Source organism: Hyaena hyaena, unplaced genomic scaffold (genome assembly GCF_003009895.1).
Source record: "Hyaena hyaena isolate Hyena2069 unplaced genomic scaffold, ASM300989v1 scaffold_118, whole genome shotgun sequence".
NCBI classification, from domain to species: Eukaryota; Metazoa; Chordata; class Mammalia; order Carnivora; family Hyaenidae; genus Hyaena; species Hyaena hyaena.
In genome coordinates this window covers 1640408-1665668 of record NW_024080751.1, presented here as the reverse complement: position 1 = coordinate 1665668, position 25261 = coordinate 1640408, and the positions used below count along the sequence as shown (strand labels likewise).

At 59.3% G+C, this 25261-nt stretch overlaps 1 protein-coding gene and 1 long non-coding RNA gene across 7 annotated transcripts; one reads left to right on the top strand and one right to left on the bottom strand.

Annotated features, from left to right (window-relative positions):
- Positions 1 to 1425: 1425 nt before the first annotated feature.
- Positions 1426 to 13391, bottom strand: LOC120234948. 3 transcript variants are annotated; one of them, XR_005529247.1, is made up of 4 exons: positions 13303 to 13387; positions 3355 to 3467; positions 2281 to 2425; positions 1426 to 1783 (listed from the first exon to the last, which is right to left on the bottom strand). It is a non-coding gene; the product is annotated as an uncharacterized LOC120234948 (long non-coding RNA). The 3 variants fall into 3 exon arrangements; XR_005529248.1 differs by lacking the exon at positions 13303 to 13387 and adding an exon at positions 4505 to 5476; XR_005529246.1 differs by lacking the exon at positions 3355 to 3467 and having other exon boundaries at positions 13303 to 13391.
- LSM14B (LSM family member 14B) lies at positions 13076 to 24198 on the top strand. 4 transcript variants are annotated; one of them, XM_039236997.1, is made up of 10 exons: positions 13076 to 13402; positions 15067 to 15230; positions 16328 to 16427; positions 17182 to 17298; positions 19239 to 19406; positions 19652 to 19729; positions 19926 to 20087; positions 20396 to 20546; positions 22211 to 22396; positions 23002 to 24198. In XM_039236997.1, the coding sequence occupies exons 1-9, from the start codon at positions 13276 to 13278 to the stop codon at positions 22380 to 22382; spliced, it is 1239 nt and encodes a 412-aa protein (XP_039092928.1). In that variant the 5' UTR covers positions 13076 to 13275; the 3' UTR covers positions 22383 to 22396; positions 23002 to 24198. The 4 variants fall into 4 exon arrangements, with proteins under 4 accessions (XP_039092928.1, XP_039092929.1, XP_039092927.1 ...); XM_039236996.1 differs by having other exon boundaries at positions 13077 to 13402; positions 16292 to 16427; XM_039236998.1 differs by lacking the exon at positions 19652 to 19729 and having other exon boundaries at positions 16292 to 16427.
- The last annotated feature ends 1063 nt before the right edge of the window (positions 24199 to 25261 follow it).

The following is a 25261-nucleotide window of genomic DNA, read 5'->3' as shown; positions in this document are numbered from 1 at the left end:
ACCACCTGGTCGCGTCTGAACAGCACAGCCCACCTTCCCTCAGACGCACAGATCGCCATCCTGGATGGGGGCAGGGTGTGGGCAGAACGCCGTCTTCCCAATTCTTTAAGAAGGGACTTGGCACTGGAGCAAAGTGGGTCTTAAGGAAGCCCAGCCCACCCCCTCCTTCCCAGCCTGGCAGGACCCCCGTCTGTGGCCTGCCTGTGGCCATTTCCCAATGTTTACTTACTGAGTTGACACACGAGTGTGTCGGGGGGGGCGGGTCTGCCCCTTTCTGGCGCCCTCCACCCCCACCTCCTCCACTGGCCACGCAGGGGAGCGTGTCCCTGTGCTCCAAGGGGACCCCATGCCCCAGCTCTCCTGGGGCCAGCGAGACAGGCGTGGCTTCCGTGCACCCCTCCACGGCCCGCCGCCCCTCTTCGTGCATCTGCCGGAGGCTTGCTGAGACAGGTGCGTGGGGCCCCTGGTCACCTGTGGGTGGCTTATGCAGCCCTCCTTCAGGATTCGCTGCACAGAAATTCTGGGGCTAAAAGCAGCCTCTTTAGAACTTCGAAGGCCGTGCTGCTGTCACCTACGCCCCATGTGGTGGCCGCCAAATCCAGTGCCAGTCAGATCCCTGGCTCTTCCCAGGGGACCTGGGCTGCCCTCTGGAAGCTGTAAGAGTCAGTTTGGTATCCCCTGGTTCTGGAAATGCCACGACACCCCGCCTGGGGGGGGGGGTTCCTTCAGCCTGGAGCCTCACACCCTCCTGTTTGGGACATTTTCTGGAGGATGATTGGCTCGGCGATGCTCTCACTTCTGGGTTCTCCTAACTCACTAATTGTATGCTAGATTGTGCCTAGACCGTGGTCTAGTTTCGTATCTTCTCTTGTAGTTCTCATTTTGCTTTTTTATAATTTATGGGAAATTTATCCTCAACTGAATTTTCACTTTTGCTATTTATATTTTAATAAAAAAAGAACTCTTTCTTTTTAAGTTGATTTAAAAAAATTTTTTTAATGTTTTATTTATTTCTGAGCAAGAGAGAGACAGAGAGAGAGAGAGAAAGAGACAGCATGAGCAGGGGAGGGGCAGAGAGAGGAAGACACAGAATCCGAAGCAACTCCAGGCTCTGAGCTGTCAGCATAGAGCCCGACGTGGGGCTCAAACCCATGAACCACGAGATCATGACCTGAGCCCAAGTCAGATGCTTAACTGACTGAGCCACCCAGGTGCATCTAAGTTGATTTGAGAGGGAAAGAGAGAGTGGATGCAAGCAGGGAAGGGGCAGGGAGGGAGAGAACTGCAAGCAGGCTCTGTGCTGTCAGCACAGGGACCAATTCAGGGCTCGATCCCATGAACTGTGAGATGATGGCCTGACCTGAAATCAAGAGCAGGACACTTGGCCAACCGAGCCACGCAGGCACCCCAAAAATGAGCCCTTTCTTATTTTCTGCCTGTTCCTTTTTTATAGCCTCTTGTCCTTAGGTCATGGGTGTGGTATTTTCTCTGATCTGAGAGATTTTTTTTCTCTTCTGTATGATCTTCTGTTCCTCTTGTTTCCGTTTCCTCAAGGCTCCTTTATTTTCGTAGGTAGAGAATCTATCTTTCGTGTTAGATGCTCTTCCCTCGAGGGGCTGGTGATCCTGGCGGTCTGCTGGTCTTCGGAAGAGGCACAAAGGGCTGATATGAGCAGTGTGGCCAGGTGGGGTGAGGGTAGACCACCAAGGTTAGGCAGCAGGGTCCAGGCATCCAGCCAGAGGTCTTGCGAAGTCCCGCCCACTCTGCAGTGTCCTCCAGTCTCCTGCACAGGTGGGGGGGGGGGGGGCAAGCCTGGCTGCCGGAACTCTGGGAATTAGCAGAGTCAGGGCCAAGGTCACCTCTCAAGATGTGCCTGTGAACTCATCTCCCTGTTCCTCCCTGGCTGGTGCGTGTGGTTGTGCCTGGGCCCCTCAAGCCCAGAGCCTCCTGGCTTTGGCCCCCAAGAGCGAGCCGGGGGCCCCCAGTCTTCTGCCAGCCTGCGTAACCTGGGCCTGGGGTCTAAGCACTCCTTTAAAAGGCTCATAACTCCTCTTGCTGGTTCTCAGCCCCGCTCTGCACCCCACCCGCAGGGCCCCCTGGGGTCCTGAATGTTAGAGCCTCTGTGGCTTTCCCTGGTGCCACCGCCACGGCCTCCACAGCGCCTGCTTCCTGCTGAGGAGACAAGACGCCAGCGTCCCTCTGTGGTCCCTGCTGGGTCCTGGGAGGGGTAGGGGTGCGTGTGTTTGTGAAGCTGGGTTGAACTGGAAGTCACCCCCTTACATTGGATTTGTCTGGAAGGAGCTCTCGCCGTGGCCGTTCCTCATCTCCAGCTACCACCATACTTGCCTCCAAGCACTCAGTAGAAGCGCTGGTCAGAGGGGGTAAGTCTTCTGGAAACATCAAGAAATGTCACCTGAATGCCTGCCTGCAAGACAAAGAAGAGAAGCCGTGAGTGTCTGACCCAAGAGCCAAAAGCTGGGGGGTTGTGGGGAAGGGGCCAAGGGCACCCGCCAGCCCCTCCCACTTCAGGAAGAATCCGGGCACAGCATCATAGCACAGTTGTGTGAGTTGCTGACAAATAAAATCAGGTTTCTCATGAAATCCAGATTTCTAGGGGCGCCTGGGTGGCTCAGTCGATTAAGCATCTGACTCTTGATCTCAGCTCAGGTCATGATCTCACGGTTTGTGAGTTCCAGCCCTGCTGTTAGCACAGAGCCCCACTTGGGATTCTCTCTCTCCCCTCTCTCTGACCCCCCTCCACTTGTGCAGGCTCTGTCTCAAAAATAAATAAACATTTTAAAAAATCCAGATTTCTAACTCCCCTTGAAAACCAGCAGGCCTGGCAGCTCTGGACCCAGCATTGCCTTCGGCATTTAAAGCCAACTGTGCTTGACAAGCCACTTAATTTTCCTGAGTTTCTTTTCTTTTTTCCAACATTTTTAATGTTTATTTTTGAGAGAGAGAGACAGCATGAGTGGGAGAGGGCCAGAGAGAGAGGGAGACACAGAATCCAAAGCAGGCTCCAGGCTCCGAGCTGTCAGCACAGAGCCCGGTGCGGGGCTCGAATTCACAAACCGCGAGATCATGACCTGAGCTGAAGTCAGGCACTTAACCGACTAAGCCACCCAGGGCCCCCCTGAGTTTCTATGTATTTGTCTGTAAGATAAAATTTTACTTTAAATTTCTGAAAAACAGTCTGGGGCAACGGCCGTCCCTCCCACCCAAGAAACATGCCGTCCAAACCCTGCCCACCATGACACAGCTCTCCCCACCCGTGAGTGTGCGAGCCCCAGGCCTGGAGAGTTCGGGCAGCGGCGGGCAGGACCCTGGCCCTTGCCTGTCTTCTCCACCCACCTGGCAGCAGTTTGCCCTGCACATCTGGACTAGGTGCTCACACCTGCTGTAGGCGCTGGGGCCCATGGCTGCCCCGACAGGGCTGGCATCCTAGGGGGCAGAGCCGAGGGCACCTGTGGGGATAGGATGAGGGGGGTAAAGTAGGGAGGGAGGCAGGAATCCTGGGTGGGGGCTGCTTTGCCATTTTCGCAGGGTGGCTAGTAGCTGCAGATGGGCTGTCTCATTGGATGGCCTCAGAAAGAGAAGAAGGGGGGGCTGGGCCATAAGATGCCCGGAGGAAGTGGAAACCGCAAGGAAAAGGCCTCCCTGGCATTTCGAGCCCCTTGGGCCCAGACGGGAGGAGCAGCCACGGCTCTGTCACAGGAGGGGGTGGGGACCCGCGTGGACCCCCTCTGGCACCGTGGGGCCCCTGTGTGACTCTCACGTGCGTGGACGGCGCAGCTGGCCCGGCCCGAGAAGGCACGGCGACCAGGGGCTCGGACCCTCAGGAGTGAGGATGCGGGTCACGCCCCCAGGTAGGCCCCCATGACCTGCAGAGGTGACAGCAGAGGTGGGGTGAGGCTGGCCAGCTAGGCTGCACAGCGGAGGACGGAGGGGCTGAGCACCGGCTGAGCCCCGAGACCGGCGGTAACGACGGGGCTGGTTGGCCTACGCCCGCTAGGAGATGTCCCCCGGGAAGAGAGGCCGGGGCAGCCCTGGAGGAGCCCCCACGCGCAGGGGACAGCGCCCGCAGGCACAGGGAGGGAACTGCGGCCGCACAGGTCTCTTTCCTAAAGGGACTTGCAGCCCAACCGTGAGGGGCTGAGCTGAGCACCTGTGGCCCGAGGCTCTGACTCCGGCTTTGTGAGACCAGCCAAGACGGTGGGAGGCAGTGGCAGGGCCAGGCCATTTCTGCCCTGTGTGGGCCCCTCCCTGGGACAGTCTCTCCTGGGCAGCAGCTCCGGCTGGGTGGGCAGAGACTTGGCCAGGTCTGCATCGCGGCTGACAGCTCCAAGCCCAGCCTGACTTCCCCGACCTCCCCCCACGGGTGTTCCCCCCAATAACGTGCCCATCGCTTGTCTCGGCACCTGCTTGCTGGAGAAACCAGCACCCTGTTGCTTGGACTTTGTGAGATGACAGGCTGGGCAGCCAGGAGAGCTCATCTATTCACTCAGCCAACATGTGGGGTGGATATGTAGCAGCACACTGGAGACGGTGGCTTTCCCAGCCTGGGTGGGCACGCGGGCTCTGCTCGGTCGGTGGGCAGGCTCCTCACCTGTCCTCGGCCTTGGCCTCGTGTCTGGAGAACCGCTCGAGAATGTTGCTGCACCTGTCAGGCTGCTTAGCACGATGCCCAGCACACACTCAACAATTACGAGTCTCAACTGCTAGGGCTTCTCCTTCCAGTGCTCACTGCAAGGTATTTGCTGTGCGGGCCTTATTTTTCAACTGAGAAATGAGAATGCGTGGTCTACACGCATCAGGATGGGGGTGTTAACAACAGGCTTGAAGACTTGGAGCTGGAGATCGGGGTCCCTGGGCTGCATGCCTGTGTCCCCTGTGCTGCATGATGGGCCGGGATGCGAGGCTTCCCCCAGGAGCGGGTGCCAGCCCTCTGCCAACACCTAGCTTTGAAGAAACCCGTCTGCTCTGCTCGTCTTAGCACACGAGTCTGCCCCTCGGGCAAACGTTGGCAGGGAGCGGACGCCTGGTGCCATGGCACTCGCCCGAGCAGGGAAATGACCCTCGTTCCTGGATGGAGGAGCAGCACCGCCAAGACCCGCACACCCTGTCCCCAGATAACATCAGTCCGGGCCCGGTTCACTTCACACGCTGCCGTGGGAATATAAAGTGGTATAGCCACTTTGGAAAACAGTCTGGCCGTTTCTCACAATGTTAAATATAGAATTACCATATGACCAAGCATTTCTACTCCTAGGTATATACCCGGGAGAAATAAAAACATAAGTCCACACAAAAGCTTGTACACAGATGTTCACACCACGTTATTCGTAGGAGCTAAAAGGTAGAAACGGCCCGAATGTCCATCACCTGAGAAAACACAACCAACTTCGTACAGTGGAATGTTACTCAGCCATAACCAGGAAGCACCGATAAACACAGCAATGTGGATGAGCCTTGAGAACACCTATAAAGGAAGCCAGGTGAAGAAGTCATCACATAAGACCACATAGCGTAGGGGCACCTGGTTGGCTCAATCAGTTGAGTCTGACTCTTGATTTTGGCTCAGGCCATGATCCTGGAGTTGTGGGATTGAGCCCCATATCAGGCTCCGTGCTGAGTGTGGAGTGGAGCCTGCTTGATAATCTCTTTCTCCACCTCCCCCCTCAACTAGTGCTCTCTCTTGCTCTAAAATAAAAGCCAAAAACAATAATTAAAAAAAGACCACATAGTATAGAATTTCATAGCAGAGAAATTTCTAGAACAGGCAAACCCACTGTAGTTGCCTAGGTCCCAGGGGAGAGGGGAGTGTGGAGTGATTACTAGCAGGTAGAGGTTTTGGATGAAACGATCCAGGATTATACAGGAGATGGCTTCACGGCTCTGGTGCTATGCTAAACCCCACTAAACTGTACGCTTTACATTTTTTTTTAATATTTATTTTTGAAAGACAGAGACAGAGCATGACTGGAGGAGGAGAGAGGGAGACAGAGAATCTGAAGCAGCTCCAGGCTTTGAGCTGTCAGCACAGAGCCCAGCGTGGGGCTTGAACCCACAGACCCAAGCCTAAGTTGGACGCTTAACCAACTGAGTCACTCAAGTGCCCCTAAACTGTATGCTTTAAAAGGGTGAATATTATGATATGTAATATCTCAATAAATTTTTTATTTCTATTTATTTTTTTAAAGCATCTTTGAGACAGAGAGAGAGAGAGAGAGAGAATGCCATCAGGGGAGGGCCAGAGAGAGGGACAGAGGATCCCAAGCAGGCTCCGTGCTGACAGTAGCAAGCCCAACGTGGGGTTTGAATCATGAACCAATGGATGCTCAACCACTGAGCCACCCAGATGCCCCTCAATAAAACTTGTAAACAGATAAGGAAATGAATACGGCATGAATTCCAGTCCAGCCCATTGGGGAGACATCAGACCCTGAGGTTCAGCAGTGCAGGCTGAATGCCATTTGTGAAAAGGCTCTGCCCCCAAACCCCGCAAGAGTCCCAAGGCAAAGGCGGCTCTCCTCGTCCAGAGCCTGGAAAGACAGCATGTTTTCATGCAGGTGTGCGATGGCCTGTAGGAACAAGACGGACCACGGGCTACGGCTTCAGGTATCGTGCCCCCTGTCCGGCTGCTGGTACTTGCTGGAAAAGCTGAAGTGGCCTTGTGCCGAGGAGCCATCTTCCTGGGGGACAGCCACCTTCCCAGCCTGGCCCACGTGCTGCCCCGTGTCCACCTCAGCACCCAAAGGCCCCTAATGCGCATTATTTCTTGCCACATTTATGCATGAATCCAGCCTTTGCATTCAGGGTTTTTAAGACAGCAGCAGAAGGGAAGGTTTATTGGGTTGATGCCCGACCTTAACACAAGTGAAAATACCTACATGCCTGGCGGAATGTGTTTCATCCGCACGCTCCAGCCTTTTCCTGGGCCGTGAGAATGTCTTGGCGTCCGCGGGGCGCTCAGGTCGGCTTACGGAGCACTGTCAGCGGAGACCAGGCTTTGGGAGGCTGGGCGCTCTCTCCCAGCCTCTGCCACCCCTTCTTACACGGCTCCATTCTTGGGGCTGCAGTTCTGCCCCGCCAGCACGGAGTGCCTCGCCTCAGAGTGGACTCGGAGCAGGCATCCGAGGACGCTCGGGTAAGCCTGTGGGTTACCATGGCAACTCCCCACGATGCATGGCGCGGCCTTTGCACAGGGTCAAGAGAGGACAGAGCCCTGAAGGAGTAACTACTTCCCCAAATGCCCAGGGCAGCCCCCATCCGAGGCACCTTTGAAGGGTGAGCTCCTTGAGCACAATAACCCCTTCTGACCTCTGTCCCCCAGGGCTGAGTGCGGCGGGGCGCGGTGTGCGGGCCAGCAGCCTGACTCTGCAACAGGAATCCCAGCCCTGCTACTTGCTGGCTGTGTGGCCCTGGCCGAGCACCTCTCCCTGGCCGGCTCCCTCACCCCTGAAGGTGCGGTATCACACCTCCAAGGCCCGGGGCCAACGTTAGGGGAGGAGAATGCACGGCCGGGCGGGCACCGGTGCGGGCACAGGGCAGCTCGGTAAACACTGGCTGTTGCGGGCACTTAGTAACAGCGTGGCAGGTGGCCCCGACAAGGTGCTCTGTTTACTTTCTCTCCAAGTATAACAGACACGTGCACAGAAGTGCTCAGGTCCCAGGGGTTGAGCTCCACGGCTGGCCACTAATGTAATGCACCTGTGTAACCAGCACCCACGCATGGCTGGCTCCCAAAACCACGAAGGCTCCTTCCAGCCATCAGGGCCCTGGTGACGGCCACTGCAGCGGCGTGTGTGCGCCTGTCTGCCCGCGAGCACACGAGCAGGGGGTCAGGCCGTTCGTTCTCCATCTTTCTCTGGTCACCCTGTCCGTGCAGCCGAGGTCCACTCAGGCTCGGCGCCCCAGACATTCCAGCAGGGCACACGCTGCCATCAAAGGTCCAGTCTCCTGAGAGCGGGCCCGGTGGTTTCCGGTTTCACTGTGCAAACGTCCTGGTAGCTACTGGCGAGCAGACGCACCGTCACAGGGTCCTTAGAGCTCTCCTTCCCCGTTTGTCACATACCCACTCCTCACCCTCAGCCATCGCCTTGGTCACTCCGTAGTCCCTTCCCTCTGCCCTCGGGAACTGCCAGGGGCAAGGTCCAGTGGCCCTGCTGACTCCCTGCCCTGGCGGCTCTCACGGCCCCTGTAAGCTGAGCCCACAAACGACGGCATGCTCCCCGGCCAGGCTGGCTGCAGAAGGGCTCTCGGGCTGCTGGGGGGCAGGCAGGCACCGTAAGGGGGCCCTACCAACTGGCAGGGGAGGGAGGCCCCTGAGGGAGGTATGGGGATGGGGGAACCCGGTGCCACGCCCAGGCTGTTACTGCTTTGCTGTTTACCAGCTCTGTCCTCAGCAGGCCACCCCCTCCCGCCACCTGCCAGGGAAGCTGCCCCTGCTGATGCCCTCTCGGCCTGGACACCTCTTTTTCCCAGGCGGAGTGGGGAAGAGGTGGCAAGGCCCTGGGGCTGAGGACGGCTCCGGTAGTGGCCCTGAGGCTGCCACCCTGCCCCTCCCCCCCCAGCTGTCACCCTCACCACCAGGGCCCCGTAGGCAGGGATCCCAGACGGGCGTGACTGGGTTCTTCTGTGCGCTGGCCCCGCGTGAGCAGCTCCCCGCAGGTTGGGCGCTCCGTCTCTCTGAGGTGGGGTCTGGAGGTCGGGGACACTGGGAGAGCCCACAGACAAGAGGCGCTGGGCCGGGTTCCAGCAGTGAGGCCCAGGCACCTGTCCCCCCGCACCGTCCCCACTCTTCAAACACTGGGTTGCAGGGGAGTTGACAGCCACCAGGCGAGAAGCCCCTCGGGCCTCCTCTGCTGCCCCTTCCTATTTCCAGAACCTCGAAGGTTTCCCTCTGAATTTCTGAGGGGCAGCTCACTTTGGGGATTCCCGTCAACTCTGCTCAGCCCTCTGCCCAGACGGGAAAGGTGGCCGGGGCTGCTTGCCGGGCCTGGGGTCCTAACGTCTGTCTTGTGCTTCTCACTCCCTGGCTCCCTCACACCAGGGCGCTTAGCGGGGGGGGGGGGGGGAAGGGGGAAAGGGGGAGCGAGATGCATGAACCTCAGGCCCTCACCTATTGGTGCCCCCGAGTCTCTAAGGAAAACAGCCCTGCAAGGCCCTGAGCAGGAGGAAATGGATTTTAACTGGATTCACAGAGAGCAGGTCAGACCTCCGAAGTCCTGGCTACGCAAGAGCAATGAGACCCCCTCCTGTCTTTTCTCTCCCCCCTCCTCCGGCCACGGAACACACCCACCCTGGGCCTCCAGCCCCCTTCCCTGATGGGAAAACCTAGTAGGTGGTACCGTCAAAGCCAGCCCTGACCTCCGCGCAGCCCACCTGTAATCTCTCAGCTGCCTCCTGGCCCCGCTCTCTGCAGGTGCGCCAGGGCTCCCCCAGAGGGGAGCATCTGCCCTCCCTTGTGCCAGCCTCAGGGGATGGCTGAGGCCCTGGCTCCCTGGCATGCTCCCACACTTCAGCCCACGGACTTGACTTCCACTCTGTAGATCACCTATTACTGACAAGTCTTCGAATCTACTCAGCTGTTACCTTTTGCTCCTAATAAGCAATGAAACCTGGGAAACCAACAGTCACGTGGCTCATTCTTTCTCAGGGGGACATTAGAGTCACAGTGCTGTCCCGTGATGATGTGCCTCCTACTGCAGGACACTGCCTGTGTGACGCTGCCAGCCTGTGACGGAACCCAGGGCGGCATCCCACACCCACATATTCACACCCGTCCTTACGAGGGCCCACTTCACTCTCCTCCATGCACACAGCAGGTGCTTAGTAAGCGCCTCATGTTTGCAGCGGGAACCTTGGCAGCTGGCTCTGTGGTCCTAGCACAGCCAGGCCCCCATTGGGTGGGCCCAGGCTGTAGGCTCCCCACCCCCGCCAAGGCCCCCACAGGCACCGTCTTCCAAGCTCTTCGCCAGCCCCGACGAGATGCCCAGGACGGCTGTAGTTTCCATTGGACAAATGGAGAAACTGAAAGAGGGAGTCCGAACTGCTCAGGGTTCCCTGGCTCAGAGTCTAAGGCTCGGCGATTACCAAGTGGGTAAGGCTCGGGGAAGAGCTGTTTAGGGCGGAGGTGCTGGATGGGTGTGCCCCAGCTTGGGGCACGGACCACACGGATGGCCTCTGGAGTCAAGTTCAGGTCCTGCCACAAATGCTCCCCTTCTCAAACCTTCTGCAAGTACCCTGCACTCTGGGCAGGACACCAAGGAATGAATGGGAGTGCTGGCATTCCTGGGCCTGTGCACCCCATATATTTTTAGCCTCTGCCCTGCCTGGGCATTTGCCCCGTGGCTAATGTCCTCAGGGAACCACCTAGCTGCACACCAAGGAGCCTGTAGGCTCTTTGAGGTCTCTGAGAATTACAATGTACCCTGGTCCTGAGGCTTCGGATCTAACTCTCTTTTCCAAGACAGAACCAACTCCCTGTTAGTGAAAAGCCCTTCCCCACCTGCAACACGCAGAGGCCTGTGGCCCAGAAACCAGGATCTGGGAGGCATGGAATCTGTAACATTGGGCAAGGCATGTTCTAGAGCTGGCAAGTGGGGGGAAGGAGGGCCGCGGCCACACAGGGGACAACTGGGCCAGACGGTTGCAGAGATGATCAGGAGACCTGGGGCGGCAGCTGCTCCAGACGGGTGCGCTCTGAGGGCAAGGCTGTGCCGCACCAAGGGAGGGTCCCGCCTCCCTTCTAGAAGCAGGATGCCCCAATCCCCAGAGATCTCTCTGTGGGGCTAGAGCAATTCCATAGCTGTCCTATCCTTGCTCTCCTCCCCTAAGCAATTTTCCACGAGCCAAGAATCAGTTCTAGAATGCACAGGTGAGTCTTGGCAGATACAGTTTGAAGACTTTTCCATCTCTTCTGCTCCCTTTCCTCAAAGCCATTTCTTTTTCTTACAACATTTTTTTAATGTTTTATTTATTTCTGAGAGAAAGAGACAGCATGAGCAGGGAGGGTCAGAGAGAGAGAGGGAGACACAGAATCCAAAACCGGTTTCTTTTTCTTACAACATTTTTTTAATGTTTTATTTATTTCTGAGAGAAAGAGACAGCATGAGCAGGGAGGGTCAGAGAGAGAGAGGGAGACACAGAATCCAAAACCGGTTTCTTTTTCTTACAACATTTTTTTAATGTTTTATTTATTTCTGAGAGAAAGAGACAGCATGAGCAGGGAGGGTCAGAGAGAGAGAGGGAGACACAGAATCCGAAACCGGTTCCAGGCTCTGAGCTGTCAGCACAGAGCCTGACGCAGGGCTCAAACCCACCAACTGCAAGATCATGACCTGAGCGGAAGCCGGATGCTCAACGGACTGAGCCACCCAGGCGCCCCTCTCAAAGCCATTTCAGTTCTGGTACTGGGCGTGGCTGGGTGCTGGTGGGACCAGGGTGTTCTGTGAGGGGCAGGCACCTGGGCTGGCTCTAAGTCCTTTTCTGTAAGACCAGGGGAGTCAGAACGCCTAGTCTGCAGGGTGGCTCAGGTTGTTCTTTGCAGTGGCCTTCATTCTTCTGTTGGGCACTCGTGGTACGAAGAAACACATTTCACATTTCGACTGAGTACCCACTTAAATACTCACACATGTAAGTGGCCTAATGCAAAATAATATTCTCACTATGTGAGATGCCCTGATATTTTCTATTTCATTGTTTCATTTTTATAAGATGCTTGTCACCATCCACCAGGTCTCTTCCAGGGCCCAGCACTGGTCCCTGATCTGAGGGGCCGGGTCAGGAGGGAGAGACGGACAAAAAGCCGGCGCACGCGTGCGCGCTCGCCGTGGCTGCCGGCTAAGCGCTGCGCAGGGGCAGTCGGGGGCCCCCCTCTCCGCCGCTCACCGAGGACGGCCAGGAGGCCTCTGGGCTCGAGCCGGGCGCGCCAGGCCAGGCGGGGCTTTGAGGCGCTGGTGGCGGGCTGGGATTTATTTTAAGGGACACGAAGCTACCGCAGGTTTGGGGGAGGGGAGGGATTAAAGGAGAAGATGCGCTCAGCACTTTATATTTAGCGGCTGACGCGCCGGAAGCGCTCGTTACCCGCAGCTGCCACTGGGCTTAGAGGGCAGCCCCCGCCTCCACGTCTAGGGCAGGGACCCCCAATCCCGCCTTCGACTCCCTGTGGGACTCCCGAGCCCCCGCCTCCACATCGCAGGCGGGGACCCCGAGCCCCGCCTTCAACTCCCTGGGCAGGGACTCCCGAGCCCCCGCCTCCACGTCGCAAGCAGGCACCCCGAACCCCGCCCTGACCCCGCGGGACAGACACCCTGAACCCTGCCTTCACCTTCCGGGACAGGGACTCCTGACTTCCCGCCTCCACTCGCAGGGAGGGACCCAAACCTCGCCTTCGCCTCCCGGGCAGGGGCCCTGAACCCCGCCTTCAGCTCGCGGGACAGGGAGGCCTGGCCCCTGCCTCCACGCCGCGGTTAGGGACCTCGGCCCCCGCAGCCCGCCTCCACGTCGCGGGCAGAAGCCCGCAGCCCTCGCCTTCGCTCTCCCGGGACAGAGACTCCGGCCCGCCGGTACTTTAGGAGGGGAGGGGCGGGGCGGGAGGCACCCCGGCCGGGCGGCTTCCAGCCCAGGGCAGGGGAAGCGCTTCTGCTCTCTGCAGCGGATACTGAACGCGATACTGCTCGCAGGCACTCGCGCTTGGGGCTTCGCCGCCGCGCTCCGCCCCCGCCCCTCCACCTTGTCCCCGCCCCTCCACCTTGTCCCCGCCCCTCCACCTTGTCCCCGCCTACCCGATCCGCGCACGCGCGCTCCGCCCCTCTCGATTCCCACCCCTCCCCCCCGAGCCTGCCGGCCAGGTCTCGTGCTCCCACCCCGCGCGGGGCCCGCCGGGAGTTGGCTGAGAAGGGGGCGGAGAGCCGGGGGAAGCCCGCCCGGGTCCACGGCGCGTGCTGCGCAGGCGCGGAGAGTGGGCCCGCCCCCAGGCAAGCGGCGCGGCCATATTTAAAGGGAGGCTGGCGAGGCCATCCAATGGGCGGTGAGCGTGCGGGGGCGGGGCGTGGCGGCGCGAGGCCCCGGATGTGGCTGCTGCGGCCCCTCCTCCCCCGCGCTCCCCTCAGAGCCCCCGGCCGCGCGCCGCCGCTCGCTTGCTGGTCTCCGCGCAGGCCCGTCGGGCGGCGGTGAGGAGACGCCGAGGCGGAGGAGCGGGCGGCGGCGGCGGCGGCGAGGCGACCGCGCGGAGGCAAGCGGGCCAGGCCCAGCCGGGCGGCCGCCGCCATGAGCGGCTCCTCGGGCACCCCGTACCTGGGCAGCAAGATCAGCCTCATCTCCAAGGCGCAGATCCGCTACGAGGGCATCCTCTACACCATCGACACGGACAACTCCACCGTGGCGCTCGCCAAAGGTAGCGGCCCCGCGGCCGCCCCAACCGCCCCGGCCCCCGGGCGCCAACAGCCGGTGGGCGCCGCCGCGCCCCCCGAGCCCCCCAGGCGCCCCCTCCCCCGCCGGGCTCCACCGGCACAATGGTCCGCCCCGGCCCCGGCGGCGGGTTATTGTGCGCGGCCGGCCCGCCCAGCCCGAGGGTGGGGAGGGGAGGCGGGGGCGGGTCCAGCTCCCGCCGCGCCGCCCCCGCCTCCGCGCAGCCCACCTCTGCAGGTGGCGGGCCGGTGCTGCTGGGCTGGGCGGAGGGGGCGGCGGGCGCCGAGATCCCGGTCCCTGCGGAGGAGGGGCGGGGCGAGGGGCCTGAGGCTCCCCGGGGCCTCCCCAGAACGCGACTCTTGCGAGCCCTTCTGGAACCTATTAAGCAGCTGGGGCCTTGCGCCTGAACAAATACCACGTCTTAATGGAGCCTCCTGCCAGGAGAGGAGCATCGGCCGGCTGCTAGGTGCCCCCGCTTCAAGCGCTTGCCTGCCCTGATGCAGACGCTCGGTCTGTGGCTTTCCCCTTTTGTGGCCGCCCCTTCCTGGGGAGACTTGCAGGAAGGAGGCTGTAACGTGGCTCCAGGGGAGTCCAGAACCTTTTCCCTGCTTGTGGAGGCAGGAGGCGGCGGCTCCAAAGTTTCTTTGTCTTCCTGCTCTGGGGGAAGATGGCTGGCGTCCTCTCCTCGCCTCTTGGAGAGCAGTGGGGCGCAGCCAGGGCTGCAGGAACCTGGGGTGTTGGGTGGGTGTCGAGGGTCAGGGCCCGGCTTCCCTGCTCCCCACGGTGGAGGAGCCTTCCGCATTCAGGACACAGTCAAAACTCTGGGTGCTCTTCTAAAGCCTGGCTCTCGAGTTCTGGGAGAGACCCATTGCGGGACTTCAGGAGAGGATCCGGCGTTGCAAGGTTATGTGCTGACGTATGCCCTTGGCACTTGAGCGCGTCTGGCACATGCTGTCCCCGTTGGAGAAACTGAGGCCCAGAGTCTCTGGTCCTTAGCAGGAGTCGTGCTCCGATTAGGGAGAAGCGGCTTCGGGCCCAGCACTGCTCCCACAGCCTGGAGGAGGAGAGACCTGGAGAGACCCTGAGCCCTGCCGGGAAGGGTCCGTAGCCCAGCAAGGCCTTGGGCAGAGCCAGGCTGGCGGTGTGTGGGTCCAGGCCCGAGTCTGCCTTCATTTCCATGAGAGCCCCTCCCGGGGAGGGTGTGGGAGGGTGCGGGTGGCAGCCCGCAGGCTTGTCTCCTAACAAAACATACTCCCAGGGGTGACGGTGCTATAAGGTTTCAGGCAGAAAGCAGCTGGCAGGCTATTTAATCTTGGAAGTCTGGTGTAGACGGGTGCTCTGCAAAGCGGACTGTTTGTGGGGGGGCACTGGCCCTCCTGTGCTCACACTTAAGAATCGTCAACTTCAGGGGACTGTGGGCCTCAGTTGTTAACTTGTCTCTGGGACCCAGAACCTTCTGGAGCGTTGCCAGCCGGGGTCTCATAGGCACCATAGGTTGGAAACGGGGGACGGAGTACCGTTGAGAGGTGGACGACGGGCGGGGTGCAGGGCACCGAGGGCCCAGTGCCTGAGGGCTGCCGTGCAGAGGGATGGCTTGGACGCCCTTGGCCGAGGATGACAACCTAACCCTTCTTTCTCTCAACTCCCAAGTGAGGTCTTTCGGTACGGAAGACCGTCCCACAGATAGGCCGGCCCCCCCACGCGAGGAGATCTATGAGTACATCATTTTCCGGGGAAGCGATATCAAAGATATCACCGTGTGTGAGCCTCCGAAAGCCCAGCACACGCTCCCTCAGGACCCCGCCATTGTTCAAGTAAGTGTGTTGCCCTGCTCCCGGCGCAGGCACGCGTTCCGAGAGGTGCCGCTTTCCAAGTGGAACTTGGTGTCCTCGGTCTGGCGGGAGCACTCAACTCGAGGAATAGCCTTAATGAAAAGTGGTTTAATTTGTGCGTAGGCTGTTGCTTTCCCGCGGAAGGGCTTAACCTCAGCATGTGGTGCCTCGTGCTGTAGAGTGAGACTGTGTGTGCGTGCACGCGCGCGCGTGTGAGAGAGAGAATGTGGGGGTGGGGGGAGAGGAGGGGTGGCGCTTCTAGTCATCCCGGGAGGCTGGGGGAATCACATTTGTCCTTCCTGTTGGGTCGGGACCGCAGGACTTGCTGTCTTGACATTGTCCGGATTTTAAATCCCAGCGTGTGAGACACGGAACTGGCAGTTTTTAGGCCGTATGCGTGCCTCCTGCGTTAGGGCAGAATTTGCCCAGGATTACCAGGGAGCCTAGCTTAATATTTTCTCGACTTGCAAATTTGAATATTCATTGGCTCCTCCTCCCTACTGCGGGAGGCTCTGGGACTGAGCACGCTCCCTGGAAGATAGGAGCATGCACGGGGAGGGGGGGCTCTGGGGACACATGGAGAAGCCCCAGGCCAGACCTGTGAAAGGTCTGGAGGGAGACTTCTAGATTTCAGAAGAGGCAAGTACCAGAGTCAGGCCTTGGGGGGACGAAGAGGCCTTTGGGGAGCCACAGGCAGCAGTGTCCCTGAGGGCGTGGGGACCGGCAAGATGCTGCACGCTGGGGACTGGGTGACTGGGCTGCTGCGTGTTGGGGGCAGGGCCAGATCTAGGACGGCCGCTCTGTCCTCTTATGGAGGCTGCACTATGGAACGACAGCCGGTGGGCAGCCATCGGAGGGGGTTCATCAGGTTAGGGGAATTCAGGTCAGAGCCACCCGGACCGGCGGAGCTGCCCACGGGCTGTGGGAAAGGCAGCTCTGAGCTCCCTTAGGTGCTCTGGGAAGCTCGCCCCCAGCCTCCGGGAACACAGGCAGACGAGCCGGACTGCCTTGCGCTGCTCTCATCCGTGTGTCTCGTCGCTCAGTCCTCCCTGGGCTCGGGCTCGGCCGCCTCCTTCCAGCCACACGTGCCTTACAGCCCCTTCAGAGGGATGCCGCCCTACAGCCAGCTGGCCGCCAGCTCCCTGCTGAGCCAGCAGTACGCCGCCTCCTTGGGCCTCGGTGAGTAACCTGTTTCTGTCTGTCTGGTCGGCTCGCGTTGTCATCTCCGGGGGGCGGGGCCACTCCGCTCCTGTCCTGTTCTCGTCCCGCACACTTAACACCTTACTCAGTGCAACTTGAACTGGTTAGAGTGCCGAGAACCCACAGTTCTTCGCTTGTGGGTAAAAGAGCTTGTCTGAGTTTTGGGACAGATGAGTCCAATCAAAATTCATTTGAGTCGTCAGTGAAACGTCAGCCTGGGTCTGGGTGGAAGTCATGGCCCGTTATTTGCTTCAACGAGAAACAACTGGTCTGTGTGATTTACAGACGGGTTCTAACGATTGGCACCTTTGTGAACCCGTGAACGCAGAAGTTAAACCGACACCCATCTGTTGCAGTCCTTTTAATGTCCGTGCTCTGCTCCAAAGTTCCGTCCCCCGAGGCGGGTGGACCCCGGAGTGAGGCTGTCTTCCGCATGTGTAGCGGGACAGGCCGCCTGGCCCGGGACACAGCTCTGCGAGGCGTTCAAACCGTGCCGTTGGCGGGCTTGTGCCCCAGCGAGGGGCTGTGGGCGGGCTCTGGGGGCACTCCTGAATCACGCCGTCCGGACTGCTGCTCCACCTGGCTCATAGGGTTTCTAGAATAGGTTTGTGTGAGCCACGTGTCCGAGGAGAGGTCGCTTGGCTCTTTCCGAGCTTGCTGGACGCAGGACCGGTGTCTCGTTACTTATTTGCGTACTTTCTCTTTTGCTCTTCTCTCCTCTGTCTTCCTTTAGAGAAGCTGGTGAGCCCTCCAGCCTCGGCCGCAGCTTCCAGCCCTAGTTCTTCTCCGTCTCCACAGCCCGCCTCAGAGCTTGACATGTCCTCAGAGCCACACCAGCTCACGTCCAAGGGTAACCACAGTTGGGGAGACAGGCGTGCTGCCTTGCCATCCTGAGAGCAAGGGGGTAAACTAGGAGCCCAGAGCCACAGTAGCTGTAGCAGATAATTTGCCAAGCCCGCGGGTTGATTAAGTCGTTTGCTTGGTTCGCTACGTAGTCGTGACTTATTAATGAGCTCCCACGGTTTTAAAGGAGTTGGAACTGAGCGAGCGCTTCTGCACTTCACCTGGGTCCACGGCCTGCTCTGGCCCGGATGGAGGCGAGGGTGTGCGAAACTTTGCACAGAAAGCCTTTCCCTGGGGATTCGGCTGGTCTGGAATGGGTTCTGGATTGCTGGGCGGTACTGCAGGGGAGCGTCCTTGAGAAACTCACGTGCTGTCCTGGGAGCCACGTGCCACATTTGTCACCCATCCAAGGAGCCTTGAGGGTCTTCTAACGTGAAGTCCCCTTAGAATTGGGAGACCCGCTCAACTCGGTGAACGGTGCGGGCCTGGTGACCAGCTCCTTCCTGCCAGTGTGCACTGCCCATTTCGGCTGAGCTGTGGTGCCTGTTGGGGCTTCTTAATCTTTCCTGATGGTCTTTCACTGGAGAGCTGAGGCTCACATGCCTGACCGTCCAAGGTAGCGCATCTGCACCGCCCTCACCACTGCGGAGGCTCAACCCAGGGTCTTGCCTGGAGCAGCCGTGCCAGTCTCTTAGTTTGCACGTGTTGCTTTCTGCTCCTGCACGGATGCCAGTGTATCCATGATACAGAAGCAGTAATGTTTTTGTCCAGTTAAAACGTTCATGAGTTCATTTGGATTGCTGGCATAAAGCTGCTCTTAGGCGAGGGGAGCTTAATGGTTTGGTTTTATCGAGAACGGATGAGCCGGAGTCTCACCCCATCGAGCTTGGTAGGAGCAGCCGGGCTGCATCCCTGGGAGGGCCCTGCTGGGCGAGGTGGCAGGCCGGGGACAGTGCTCCAGCGTGGAGCCCCTGTCACAGCACATCTGCGCACACCACTCAGGGAGCCCTTCCAGTTTGCCTTGGGAGTCCTTTATTGATCTGGTCCTGAGGAATATTTCACGGTAACTGCCGTAGTTTCTGTCTCGCATGAAAACCCAGAAAACTGAAATAGCCAGTCTTCACACTTGGTGGGCCGCCTCTCCTGATGGTGACCTCCGTGCTCGGGGCGCTGGTTTTCTGCCTCCAGGCTCTGTGTACCTCCACCCAGCCCACAGTGCCCCGTTTGGACTGTACCGGGAAGGGTGAAGAGGGACGGCCCAGTGTGGGCGGCATGCCCTCTCCCCCTTCCTGCCTCCGAGGACCCCTCAGGAGCTGGGACCTCCCCCGAGGGCTGGGACTGCATTGTCGTAGGGACAGACTCGATGTCGCCCCACCACCAAGGGCAGCCTGGGAGCCTTTGTCCTTTCAAGATGCGTTATTCTTCTGTAATTGGCTTTTATTACCTCATCCTTTTCGGTTTTGTTATGTCTCGAACAGAAACAGCCATGTTCTAGAATTTAACTTTAAAGAATGACCATTTATTAGAAGGTCCCAGACTGGGTTGGTTGGTGTCCAGTGTGGCCTGGAACGAAACAAATTCTCACGCCGTGAATTTGCCAGCATCTCGGAACCACGGAGCCCCCTCGGGGTTAGAGTCTGTGTGGCTTTTGGAAGCTGTTTGTAAACCGCCTGGGAGGTGTTCGTTTCCGGCAGGGTGCTTTTGTTTCCTCGGGGTTACCTAGCATGGTGGTCCTGAGGCTCAGGGCGCCCCGGTGAGCTGGCCGTGTTGCCGCCTGGCTAGTCGCAGAGGGGCTGGGCCGGGAGGCTTCGCCACGATCGATCGGGAGAGCTTCGAGCCGGTGCCTCCACCTGCCTGGCCTGCCCCTCCCCCCGCCCAAGGGAGCGGCTGGAGGGCCGGGACGCTGTCTCCCCTCTGGTCCTAAGCCCTCCTTCCCTTCCATCTCAGGAGCCGGCTTTCCATCCGTTCCAGTTGGCAAGAGCCCCATGGTGGAGCAGGCCGTCCAGACGGGTTCTGTCGATAACCTGAACGCCAGAAAGCTGTTACCTGGCAAGGCCGCCGTGGGGATGCAGCTGAACGGGCGTCCAGCCCAGCCAGGCGGCAAGGCCACCAGCGGTACTTGCCCTTCCCCCTCTGCTGTCTGCTTCGCGGCCTCCAAGTGGCGCCCCGCTTCCTGGGCTTCTCTCGTCCTTCTTGTTCCTTTTTTAATTAAAAAGCCCCCAGCCCTGCTCCCCATCCTAAACACGGGGTTCTCACAGGGCCTGCCCTGCTGCGCGGCCCCCGTGCCAGCGCCACTCTGCCTGCGCCACGGGGCTCGGCTTCAGTAGGCGCTTGCCTTACTCTTTCCTGTTGCGCCTTAGATGTAGTTCAGCCGGCAGCTGTGCAAAGTCAAGGGCAGGTGAACGATGAGAACAGAAGACCTCAGAGGAGGAGATCAGGTAACAGCTGTTGCCACTTGAGTTCTGGGGCGCCACGAACCATCCAGCTGTGCTCTGCCTGGCCTTTTGCGTGACGGTTTCGGGGGTGCCGGGGCTCAGTGTCCGCTTCAGCAAGCCTTGTCCCTCTTTGTCATTCGTCTCACGGGGAGTAATGTCAGCTTGGCGGCTCACCAGTTCCGGCTTTTCCTTCTCGCAGGGAACAGACGAACGAGGAATCGCTCCAGAGGGCAAAACCGCCCAACTAACGTCAAAGAGAACACGATCAAGTTTGAAGGCGACTTTGATTTTGAGAGTGCAAATGCCCAGTTCAACAGAGAGGAGCTGGATAAAGAGTTTAAGAAGAAACTGAATTTTAAAGGTGTTTGTCGTTGTGCAGAGTTCCCTCCCCACCAAGGAGCATCTGAAGCTGCAGGCGCAGAACAGAAGGGTGGGGGTGGGGCCGTCTAAGGGAGTCCTGGGTGAGAACGAGTCTTAGGGTGCTGTGCAAACTGCTCGTGGGGCGAGGAGTAGGCCAAGTGAGCTGGGAGGGTGGGCCTGTCCGACACAGACCACCCTTCCTCCCCCTCATTTCTGAGGCCTGAGGACTGCGGCCCAGGGGCCCGCCCCGGTGGAAGGAGCGCCGTGTTTGCTTCGCAGCATCCCGGTGTGCTCTGCTTCTCTGTGCAGACGACAGAGCTGAGAAGGGGGATGAGAAGGACCCGGCCGTGGTGACCCAGAGTGATGAGGCTCCCGCTGAGGAAGACCACCTGGGGCCCAACTGCTACTACGACAAGTCCAAGTCCTTCTTCGACAACATCTCCTCTGAGCTCAAGACCAGGTGAGGGGGCCGGCGAGGCGGCGCTGCGCCCGCAGGAAGACACTCTTCCTGCCTCACGACTCCGGAGCCGGGGGCGTGCTCTCTTCAAGACGGGGCTCCCATCCTAGTTCAGGACAAATCTAAGGTCCTAGTCAGGTTTCTGTCATGCGAGTGCATCTGTCCCAGTGGCACCAGCAGGTGGCAGTGCGAGACCCTGGCTGTCACAGGCACCTGAGGGTCTGTCCAAAGTCCAGCCTCGACTTCCGTCTTGGCTTTGCTACCCTTTTGTCCGCCGAGGCTGGGCTCTACACCGTGCCACCGGCTGAGTGATCGTGTGGCTCGGTTATACATGACCTTGTCCTGGCAGCTGGCCCTGGTGGCCTGAGCCCCTTGCTGCTTGCAGCTGGCCTTCTTGTTCCGTCTGGGGCTGGGACCCTGGGCACACACACAGTCTCTGCCCCCCGAAGTGCTGAGATGCTGCCCCGCGCGCAGGCCAGACGGTACAGGACGGGCAGGCATGGAACCCGTGTCCGCTCGTTCCACGCACCGAGTGCCAGGCACTGCCAGGCATTGAGGGCACAGTGCAGGAGGGAACCCTGCTGTCCTACGTTTATGTCCTGGCGTGGAAAATAGATAACACGTGTGTGTATGGGCTAGAAACGTGTCCGGGAGCTGGAGGGGGGAGGCTGGGCAGTGTCGGGGGTGGCAGGTAGGGGTAAACTGAGTACAGAGGTCTCACACTGTGTGGTGCTGGGAGCCGTGTGTGGGTGAGAGAAGCTTCTACACACAGGCTGTGGGGTGAGGCAGGCTGTGTGCGTCTGCCGCACACTGGAGCAGATTCCCAGAGAGGCGGTCAGCAACGAGGGGGGGGACACGTGCGAGCGGGGGTCACGGTGACGGCCAGCTTGTGTGCCATGAGCCGTGGGCAGCTGTCCAGGTCGGAGCCAGGGGTGGTGCTAGTTGACCTCTCCCCCATCTCTGCTGAGAATGCGAAGGCGGGCAGGAGGGGCTGGTGGCTCATCCGGAGGCCTCGCAGCAGTCCTGGGGGCCCGGAATAGGGCGATGGTGGCGGTGGAGGAGAGAGCTTGGCTGCTCCCTGCATTTTGCCAACCGGACGGGAGGGGAACCAAAACGACCATCTGGGTTTCGGGCTGGGCGGGTGAAGGGTGCAGCTGCTGGCTCTACGCGAAGCCCGTGGGGCCAATGGAACTCGGTGCCTGGAAACATGAGACGCACAGGCGGGTGTTGGCCACATACTCAGCACAAAGGGTGCCGGGTGGTGTGCGGGGTCGCTGCTGTGGCCCCACTGCCCCCAGTAACCGTTGTGTTCTTGGAGACCCTGCTCCATTTAGCCCAGCCTCCTCCTCGTGTAATAGAAACTTTTCTGGAGGGGTCCCTGGTCTGCTCTGGATCCCGGGAGCTTCACGGGCACCGTCTAGCGTCACGCACTCACCTTAGTTGATAAAAGCAGGATGGCTCACGCTGGGCAGCCCCTTCCAGTGGGTGGCAGTGCAGCTGGGAGCACCCACAGGGTGGGCTCTCTGGCTCCGGGGTCCTGCCTAGGTCGTCCCCTCCGATCCCTCCGATGGCTCCACCTGCCCACCCTCCCGTCCCCCTGGACTGGCTCCGGAAGCCGTGAGCGGGTGCCCGCTGCAGTCGGTCTCACATACCTGTCTGTGGTCCAGTTCTAGGCGGACTACGTGGGCTGAAGAGCGGAAGCTCAACACGGAGACTTTTGGGGTGTCGGGAAGGTTTCTTCGTGGCCGTAGCTTCAGGGGTGGATTCCGAGGGGGCAGGGGCAACGGTACGACCCGCCGCAACCCAACTTCCCACAGAGCAGGGACCGGCAGGGTGTGAGGATGCGGCCGCAGGTGAGTGAGGGACGGGAGCTTCTGGGCCCCGTGGCGGGAGGGCCCTGGGGGGGGGGGCACTTCCCGGTAGGCAGCCTCCTCGGGAAGAGCTTAGGAGTCCAGGAGCCGCCAGCCCTGGCTTCCAGCAGGAGGAGGAGCCTCCGGGGTCAAGATGAGGGCCTTGACCTTCTGAATCACCCCGGGGGGTGGGGGGGGGCAGGGGGAAAGGCTCCTAGGGACAGCGGGTCCGGGTGTGGGGGGACCGGGTGCTTGCTACTCCAGTGTGGTCGGCAAGGACAGCTGTCACGAGCCGGCCTCCCCACCCCGCAGGGACCCCCAGGTGTGCACAAACACGGTTCAGGCCGCCTGTGTGCCCCGTGGGTCTGGGTGGGGAGTGGGCTGCAGGGGTGCCGGGTGCTGGCCCACCCCAGCTGGGTGCCTGGGAACCTGGAGCTTGCTCCCCGAGCCCAGTGTGCACTAAGAGGATTTTTTCGTTGGCTGTGATCGGGGAGTCTGGGGAGGCCCGGCCTGATAGCGGGAGGGAGGCCACGTGCCTGGCTCCTGCGGGCGGCCGCCTAGCGGAACGTGCTGAGCGCACTCACACAGTGTCCCGCCCTTTCTTGCAGGAGCCTGCAGAGGCAGCACAGAAACGAAGCTGTGTCAGGTTATCAGAAGACGCTGCCCTGACCGGGGACGCGTGGGCCACTTTGATTACCGAGTGTGGAAAGTCCCCATACTACTACTTATGTTTTGGACTTAATTGGACTTGGACGCAGTCTGAGTTAGAACCACTTGTTTGGGGGGAAGTATTCGTGGGTAACCTCTTTGAGGTATTTTGGCCTGTCTTTCTTCTTTAGTTGCACTCGGCCTAATTCTAAGGTTTTGGTATTTTGGAAAAAGGTTTCTAGAGCAAAAGCTTGATCCTCACTTTGTGACTTTTTGTGTGTGACAGCTTTGACTTTTTTAAAGTGGAACCAAATCTTATTTGGCAAATGTGGCAGCCAGTTGCCTCTTTATAACCCAACTGGCCTCTGGTGCTGCTGGCCTAGCACCCCCAGGGCCCCCGGGGGAGGGTCTCAGGAGCTGGGCAGGGCCAGCCTGGGGGCGTGCGGGGGTGGGCGGGCCTGGGCAGGAAGAGTGGGGGTGTCCCACGGATCATGTTGTAGAAGCAAACCAGACAACTCTTACATCCAGAGCTGTGATGTCAAGGTTGAGGGATGGTGGGGTCGTGGGGGCGGGATGGGGGTAAGTCCTGGAGGCTTAGGAAGGGGTCCTGAACATGAGATAGGTGTTGCTCAGAGCCTGGCTTCCATAGGAATCAGGGTTGGGGACCAAAGGCCTGTGGTTGTCCCTACCCTTCTTGCCCTGTCCCTGCCGTCCCCTGATCCAGGCCAGTCAGTGTTGGACTCTGGCCACCATTCAGTGTCTCATCCACTTGGAAATGAGCCAGTCTTTTTTGCAAGGTCGGTTGACCGAGAACATATTTCTTCTCGACTGTAAATAGTTCTGTGTTTTTGTTTTACAGGTGGGTGGAGGGAGGGTGGGCAATATAAATTCGTTGCATGAGTAAATGGGTCAGACCTTTAGCATAAGCATGCGCCCTTCTGAGGGACAGGGCATCGTGTTGAACATAAGCACCTTGGTAACTAAACCCCTTTAAATAGCTGTAAAGGCTTTAGTTCTGTATTGATTCAGTTACTGGAAAAGCTTGGGTTTATTTTTGTAGGACTTAACGGCTAAGACTTAGAACATAGCAGTGGGTCGCTCTCTTGGAGTAATGTAAATTGTAATTATAAATAAACATGCAAACCTTTAAAACTTTCTTCTCTGAGAGTAAATCGTTGTGGGTTGTGCTGCCAGAGTCCGTGCCCAGCCACCTCGAGGTGTTCAGGCCTCCAGCTGGTAGGATCCTGGGGGACATCTGCTCTTGAGTGACATTGACCTGGCTGGTCTGGGTAAAGGGCATGAGCCAGCCCAAGTGTACAGTGGGCCACCTTCCTGGAATGAGCCACTCTGCTTTCCAGACAGGGGACACAAGCTAGTTGGAAAAGCTCTGTCCTCAGATAAACCGCTTCGGCGACAGTCCTTACTGCCCACCCCACCCTCTCCAGGCTGCCCAGAGCTTGCGTGTCCTCAGTGCCCCACGGCCTGGTCCAGAGCTAGACCCCCACGCCGTACAGAACAGCACACGTGGCTGTTTGGACTGGAAGCGCCCCATGTCACTAAATGGGTTCCTGGGGGACTTTGAAAGGCCCACCACATCCAGCCTGTCCCCTAGCTCAGTGCCTGCCCATGGCTCTGTCGGGCCCAAGCAGGCCCGGGCAGCAGGGAGCTGGCCTGCAACGTCCTGGCCCTGTGGTCGTTGTCACAATTTCAACAAGTTCTCAGCCACCGTCATTTTTGGGAGGACCAACTTACGTTTTTGGCCAAGAAGTTAAAATCTCCCATAGCGTCCACGTTAGACGCAGGTGGCCAGGACACGAACCTAAATGAAGTAGATGACTCAGTGTTCACTAGACAGGTATTTCCTTTAGAGAATCTAAATATAGTCCAGTCAGTTACCAGTGACTAACTTTGCTATTAACACTCATATACTGAGATCTTGACAACTGTACGTTCTACGCTGAGCTTAAAATGGGAGTTTCTACTCCTTTTTAGAAGATAGAATATATACGTGCCACTCAGAACCCAGCGAGAGAGGCTGAAGACACAGGTGGAAAGCAGAGCCCTGGGATCCCAACGGCACAGCTGGAAGGGGCATCCAGCCCAAGGACCCAAAGGGCCCTTTGTGCCACTGCCTGGTGGGGCCGGGGGCCACTCAGCGGTTCTGCCACGGACTGGCATCAGGGCCTCCTGTGAAGCCGTAAAGCTGCAGGTACAGGGGGT

Excerpts from the sequence above, each read along its gene's own strand:
- LSM14B (XM_039236996.1), top strand. The coding sequence starts at position 13,276 with ATGAGCGGCTCCTCGGGCACCCCGTACCTGGGCAGCAAGATCAGCCTC. Across the intron at positions 13,403-15,066 it reads CACCGTGGCGCTCGCCAAAG|TGAGGTCTTTCGGTACGGAA; the intron begins GTAGCGGCCCCG and ends TCAACTCCCAAG. Across the intron at positions 15,231-16,291 it reads AGGACCCCGCCATTGTTCAA|TCCTCCCTGGGCTCGGGCTC; the intron begins GTAAGTGTGTTG and ends CTCGTCGCTCAG.